Source organism: Caloenas nicobarica, chromosome 36 (assembly GCF_036013445.1).
Source record: "Caloenas nicobarica isolate bCalNic1 chromosome 36, bCalNic1.hap1, whole genome shotgun sequence".
Classification (NCBI taxonomy): Eukaryota; Metazoa; Chordata; class Aves; order Columbiformes; family Columbidae; genus Caloenas; species Caloenas nicobarica.
In genome coordinates this window covers 540,267-546,808 of record NC_088280.1, presented here as the reverse complement: position 1 = coordinate 546,808, position 6,542 = coordinate 540,267, and the positions used below count along the sequence as shown (strand labels likewise).

The following is a 6,542-nucleotide window of genomic DNA, read 5'->3' as shown; positions in this document are numbered from 1 at the left end:
GGGGGCACTCCCGGTACCGGGCGACTGAGGGCGGCGACAATGCGCTCCCGGCAGCACAGACACGGACCTTGGGTGTGCACGGACACGCGTGTGCACGGACACGCGTGTGCACGCCCGCTGCCTGCAGCACAGACACACTTTGCAGTGTGCACGGACACGCGTGTGCATACCCACTCACTGCAACACATACACACTTTGCAATGTGCAAGGACACGCGTGTGCACGGACACGTGTGTGCACACCTGCTCCCTGCAGCACAGGCACACTTTGCAGTGTGCACGGACACGCGTGTGCACGGACACATGTGTGCACGCCCGCTGCCTGCAGCACAGACACACTTTGCAGTGTGCACGGACACGCGTGTGCACGGACACACGTGTGCATGCCCACTGCCTGCAGCACAGACACACTTTGCAGTGTGCACGGACATGAGTGTGCATGGACACACGTGTGCACGCCAGCTGCCTGCAGCACAGACACACTTTGCAGTGTGCACGGACACGCGTGTGCACAGACACAGGTGTGCACGCCCGCTGCCTGCAGCACAGACACACTTTGCAGTGTGCACGGACACGCATGTGCACGGACACATGTGTGCACGCCCACTGCCTGCAGCACAGACACACTTTGCAGTGTGCACGGACACGCGTGTGCACGGACACACGTGTGCACACCTGCTCCCTGCAGCACAGACACACTTTGCAGTGTGCACGGACACGCGTGTGCACACCCGCTGCCTGCAGCGCACACGCCTTGCAGTGTGCACACGCTTTGTAGCGCGCACACGTGCATGTGTGCACCTACTTGCTGCAGCTCACACACACTTTGCAGTGTGCACACGCACACGTGTGCATGGACACGCGTGTGCACAGCTGCTCCCTGCAGCGCGCACACCTTCAGCATGCACAGACAGCCTGTAGTGCGCACATACATGCACACCCACTCCCTGCATCAAATACACACCTTGCAGTGCACACGCACACTCGTGCACACTTTCTCTCTGCAGCACACACAGCTTGTAGTGCGTGCACACGTGTGCACACCCACGTGCATCATGCGCACACCTTGCAGTGTGCACACACATCCTGCAGTGCACACACACGCTCATGTGCACACACATGCATTTGCATGCGCTCTCCCTGCATCGCACACACACACACTCATGTGCGCACATATGCCTGTGCACGCGCTCTCCCTGCATCGCACGCACACACCTTGCAGGGCACGCACACACGTGTGCACACCCACGTGTATCGCACACACACTTTGCAGTGTGCGCACACCTTGCTGTGCACACACACACCCTGCAGTGCACACACACACCTTGCAGTGCACACACACCTTGCAGTGCACACACACACTTTGCAGTGCACACACACCCTGCAGTGCACACACGTGCTCATGTGCACACACACGCGTGTGCACACGCTCTCGCTGCAGTGCACACACGGCTTGCAGTGCACACACACCGTGCAGTGCACACACACGCTCCCGTGCACACATGTGCGTGTGCACACACTCTCGCTGCAGTGCACACACACCTTGCAGTGCACACACACACTTTGCAGTGCACACACACGCTCCTGTGCACACACACATTCATGTGCACACACGTGCATGTGCACACGCCCTCGCTGCAGTGCACACACACACTCATGTGCACACAGACGCGTGTGCACACGCTCTCCCTGCAGTGCACACACACACTCATGTGCACACAGACGCGTGTGCACACGCTCTCCCTGCAGTGCACACACACACTCATGTGCACACCCCCCCACGTGTGCACGCGCTCTCTGCAGTGCACACCCCCGTGCACACACCTGGTGACACCACGCACCGTCCGGCTGCCATCAGCAGCTTTTCGCACTTGGGCGAGAGGTGTGAGCCGACTCCTGCCTGAAACCAGCGCGGGAACTCCAGGTTTCTGGCCCAAAATGAGGGGGTTTTTTTGCAGAAGGATGGAAAATGGGGGAGGGAGCCCAATCCCTGCAGAGTCCCGGAGCCCAATGACCCTCCGGTGACCAGTGACACGGAGCTGAACCACGACCGAGTTTCGCATTAGAACCAACAAGCACCAGCCGATTTTGCCACGTGGAATCCAAACCTCCCTGATGGCTCCACGGGTGATGCCCCCGTCCCAGTCCGGGCATCCCAACCCCATTTTCTGTCCCATTTGTCCCCAGCCCGCTCCCGGTGGCACCGCTGACCTGCACCACGTCCATCCGCAGCCCCAGCTCCAACCCACCCCTCCAACACTCGCCTAGAAACAGAGAAGCTTCGTTAACCAGAGCAATAATCGTCCTTTATTAGGCTGAGCTCCCCACAGAGAACCCGGATTCCTGGGTTTATTGCTTAGGACCATCCAAATCCATCTCTGCTCTTCCTCGGGACAACACGGTGGGGAGGAAGAGCGGGGACCGGGCACACGGATCGTATAAATTAAGAAGAAAAAGGAATATTTGTGGTGCCAGAGCGTCGGATGGCGGCTCCATATGGGGCTCTGCTCAGTTGGGCAGCGGCTTCTCGCAGACGTAGTAGCACTCGTAGGTGCAGTAAACGTCGTTCCACTTCCCGGAGACCCAGACATGGGCACAATCTTCGTTGCTGTTGCTGTCGTTGGGCTCCCCCTCCTTCCAAAATCTGGGGCGAGAAGGGGCGAAGTGAGACGGGGCAGGAGGGGCCGAGCGGAGCCGCTTTCCCTGGGCCAGGGCTGAGCTAAATCGGGCTGATTTGAGATGGGTTTAGGTGCTAATTCTTGCCTCTGCTGCTGTGTTAGAAAGCCGGTCTACTGGCAAAATGTGGCACACGGGCAGGGCAGCCACCTGCTCTTTTGGGGTGACGGGCACGAAAACGCAGGGCGGGCCGGCACTCACGTGAACGTGGTTTTATAGTCAGTCCCGTCGATCCATTCCCATTCCCCTTCCGCGTTCTCGTCCGTCAGCCCGATCCAGAAGCGCTCATTCCTTGTCCTGAACATGACAAAATTCTGCAGCGGGGAGAGGGATCAGGAGGGAAAAGCGCCAGGAAACGGCTCCTCGGGGCGACCTCAGCTCCGCGGAGGAGCCGGAGGGCGCGATTCTGCACCGGGCGGCGGGTTTTATGAGGTGGGGGAGCAGGATGGGTGCTGGCGCCGTTCCTGAGCATCCCGAGCATCCCGTGCCTGTACCGGAGGAACCGGGACGTGCGGCTTCTGCCTGCTCTCTGCTGGCTGATGCAAAGGATAACAGCACCCAGCGAGCTGGGGGTGCAGCTACGGGGGGGGCTGGAGAAGCTTTGGGCTGCAGGCAGGTGTGGGCAGCACAAAAAGCAGTGCGTAAGCAAAATAAAAAGAAATCCTTACGCTTACACAATGTATTTTGGGCTGTGACACCTTTCCGAACCCCCCCCGGTTGTCTAGTAACGCTTCGCAAAAGGGAAACGCTTCCCCAGGTGCTCCGGTCCAGGCCTGGAGGGCTCTTTGCTGTCCCTCGATGTCCCCAAATGTCCTTCTCGGAGGGGCTGAGCCTCAGAAACACCCTTGGGGCAACCTCGGGGGGTCCACACGGGCGCTGGGCCGCGCGGTTTGGGAAGCTCGGCTTGGTAAAGCTCCAGCAAGAGCTTAATTTTCCTCCGGTCCAGGCCGCCCCAAGGCTGAACCCTCTCAGGTGTTGCTGGTTGAGCAACCACCAGTTTGACGCCGGCACCAAAGCTTCACCGGGGTGCCAGCCCCAGGATTTGGGATAAACCCCGACTTTCCTGCCCAGAACCGCGCGGGTGGGTTTTTTTGGTTTTGGTTTTGTGGTTTGCTTGGTTTACGATTTTTTTTTTACCTGCTTGGCGTAGCTGTTGATGACGGCCAACTGCGAGTGCATCTCTTCGCACTGCGCCTTCGCCTCGTGCCAGTTCGTTCGGGCGAGGGAGAAGTAATAACATTTGCCATCGAAATATTCCCATTCCCTGGAGCCGGGTCCGCAGGGAAACACTGCGAGAGAAAGGACAGGGGGACATTGCGGGGACGACGGGTGGACGAGGGCGTCCCAGCAGCCTCCCAGTACCAAACTGGGACGGACGCGACGGCTGGGTGGATATTGGGCTGCCACAACGGTGACAATTACCACCTGAAAAACCCTCGACCGCAGGGACAATTTGTCCTTTATCTTGTAGAATAGAAAAGCAAACCCAGAAGGGGGCGGATTTGTGTAGCGGATTGCCGCGAAGGTGACAATCGGCAACCCAAAAACCCTCGGTCGCAAGGAAAATTTGCCCTCGTTTTTCTAAAATAGAAAAGCGAACCCGGGAAGAAGGGACAGATCTCTACATTGGATTGCCGCAAAGGTGGCGACTGGCACCTGAAAAAGCCTTGATGACACCAAAAAAATGGTTTGGGTTTGGTTTTTGGGTTGGTTTGTATTTTTTTCTAAGATATAAAAGCGTTTGGTGCCGGCGGAGCAGCAAACCCAGAAGGGGACGGGTGCCCTACGCCACCCCAGCAAAGCAACCGAGAGCAGGAACATTTTGGGGACGATTCAGGGAAAATTCAGAGGGGAAGAAAAGCCGGCGGGTTGTGGCGGCATCCGGGACTTACACAGGGAATCCCGGCCAGAAAAGTTGTGTCTCTGTTCCGGCTGCACCTCGTTGAGTTTGGAAGAAATGGCCGAAACTATCGAGAGAGAGGGAGAGACGTCGGTCACGGGTCGTGTCGCCACCCGAGCGTCGCGAGACTGAAGACGCGTTTTGTTCTGGGTTCTTTATTCCGCTGGCGATGCGCTTCTCCAGCAGCCGACGGGGCAAAGAAATCCCAGGAAACTCCAAATGCTGAGCTAGAGCCTGGATCAGCCAGGATTTTATATGTTTTTATATATTTATACATATAGGTGGTAGCGTGGTCTCTAGGTGGGAGCTCCTCTTGGTCACCCTGCCATGCGGAGTTAGGACCTATTGATTCTTCTAGAGCAGGAACGCGCGCTTAGACCTCATGTACCTCGTGGTCCTACCCGCCTAATTAACTAATTAAAAGATGTCCCGGTACCTCTGGAGAGCGACACGGCAAACAGGGTGATGATGAGCAAGAAGGAGAGGGCCAGGAGCAAGTACACGGTGAAAAAGGATCTCAGCTTCTGCTGGAAGAAGTTTCTATCTTCAAAAGAAAATCAGAGACACGTGAAAATATTCCCCCCCGGGATCGGCGGGGTGTTTTCGGAGCTCGTCTGGTTCCGTTTATAGAAGGGTTAATGAATAACCTGGTTAACTATTGGGTACAGAAGCTGAAATTTTGGGGATAATCCCCGTTCAGGCCAGGCTGGGGGGCTGGAAGGACCCCAAAAGTGGCGGCTGTCACACAGCGAGCGGCGTTACCGCCGGGCGGGTGATCTCAGGAACCGCGTTACGCAAAAGCAAAAGAAATCACAAGTTTCACACCACGCGTTTCGGGCTGTGACGCGTTTCCGAAGCCTCCTGGCCGTCCGGTAACGCTTCGCAAACGGGAAACGCTTCCCCAGGCGCTCCGGTCCAGGCCTGGAGGGCTCTTTGCCGTCCCTCGCTGTCCCCAAATGTCCTTCTCGGAGGGGCTGAGCCTCAGAAACACCCTTGGGGCAACCTCGGGGGGTCCACACGGGCGCTGGGCCGCGCGGTTTGGGATGCTCGGCTTGGTAAAGCTCCAGGATGAGCTTAATTTTCCTCCGGTCCAGGCCGCCCCAAGGCTGAACCCAGCGCCGCCATGAAGGGCCCGGGGGTGACATCTGAGGCAACGTCCCCGCCCGTCATCTCCCACCTGAACCCCACAACGAGCTCGTCAGGGTGGGGTCCCCCTCCCAACTAATCAACCCCCTTGGCGCTAATTAGCTCAAGCGACTAAAGAGGGGAGGAAGGAGAGCAGGGGCCTTCGTCTCCCACAGGAACCGACCGTCATGGTGGGGAAAGGCCGCGCTATGAGACACGGCCGCGCTCCCCGTCTCCTCGAGGCCGATAAAGGGCGGATGTTTTACCTTTAAAAACGTGCAGATCATCGTTAAGATGCTCCTCGTCCATCCCGGTGGCTCTGCCTGGGAGGGGGATGTGACCAAGGACCAAGGGAGAAGGTTTTTCCACCGCGATCTCTGGAGGGAAGAACGTGGAATGTCTCTACGGACGTTCCATCCAAAGGTTATAATTTAACCAGCGGATTTTTCAGGCTGTGCCCTATCGGTTTGTCCCTTCAAAATAGCAATTTGGCTCATGTCCACTTCCAATAATTGATCTATCTGGAGGTTTTTGACCGGCCAAGCTCTGTGCCCTTTTTGTTCGTAATTCTCTCCATCCCTTTGGAGTAGTAAAACAAAAAAATAAAAGGGCAAATTCTCAAGGTTTTGAAGGTATTTCCTCCAAGCGTGGAAATGAGCAGGGCTGCAAAATAGGAAATGGTGTTTGGTTTGGAAAGCAAAGCTGGAGGCACAAGCTCACCCAAGAAAATAAAATAATTTGGGTCTGATGAGCACCTGTATGAAGGTGCCGTATAAATCTATATGTGATGGGGGTGTAGGAGCAGCTTCAGTGATGACGGTCGCCCCCTCCAGTGACCAATA

At 56.9% G+C, this 6,542-nt stretch overlaps 1 protein-coding gene across 1 annotated transcript; it reads right to left on the bottom strand.

Annotated features, from left to right (window-relative positions):
- Nucleotides 1-2,328: 2,328 nt before the first annotated feature.
- Nucleotides 2,329-6,009, bottom strand: LOC136000994 (hepatic lectin-like). Its single transcript, XM_065655043.1, has 6 exons — nt 5,967-6,009; nt 5,012-5,119; nt 4,568-4,642; nt 3,813-3,964; nt 2,877-2,989; nt 2,329-2,643 (listed from the first exon to the last, which is right to left on the bottom strand). The coding sequence occupies exons 1-6, from the start codon at nt 6,007-6,009 to the stop codon at nt 2,508-2,510; spliced, it is 627 nt and encodes a 208-aa protein (XP_065511115.1). The 3' UTR covers nt 2,329-2,507.
- Between the last annotated feature and the right edge of the window lie 533 nt (nt 6,010-6,542).

Coding starts and splice junctions, on each gene's coding strand:
- LOC136000994 (XM_065655043.1), bottom strand. CDS start 6,009: ATGGACGAGGAGCATCTTAACGATGATCTGCACGTTTTTAAAG. Junction 3,965..4,567: donor TTCTGGCCGGGATTCCCTGT/GTAAGTCCCGGA, acceptor TTTCTCTCGCAG/TGTTTCCCTGCGGACCCGGC. Junction 2,990..3,812: donor TCAACAGCTACGCCAAGCAG/GTAAAAAAAAAA, acceptor TCCCCGCTGCAG/AATTTTGTCATGTTCAGGAC.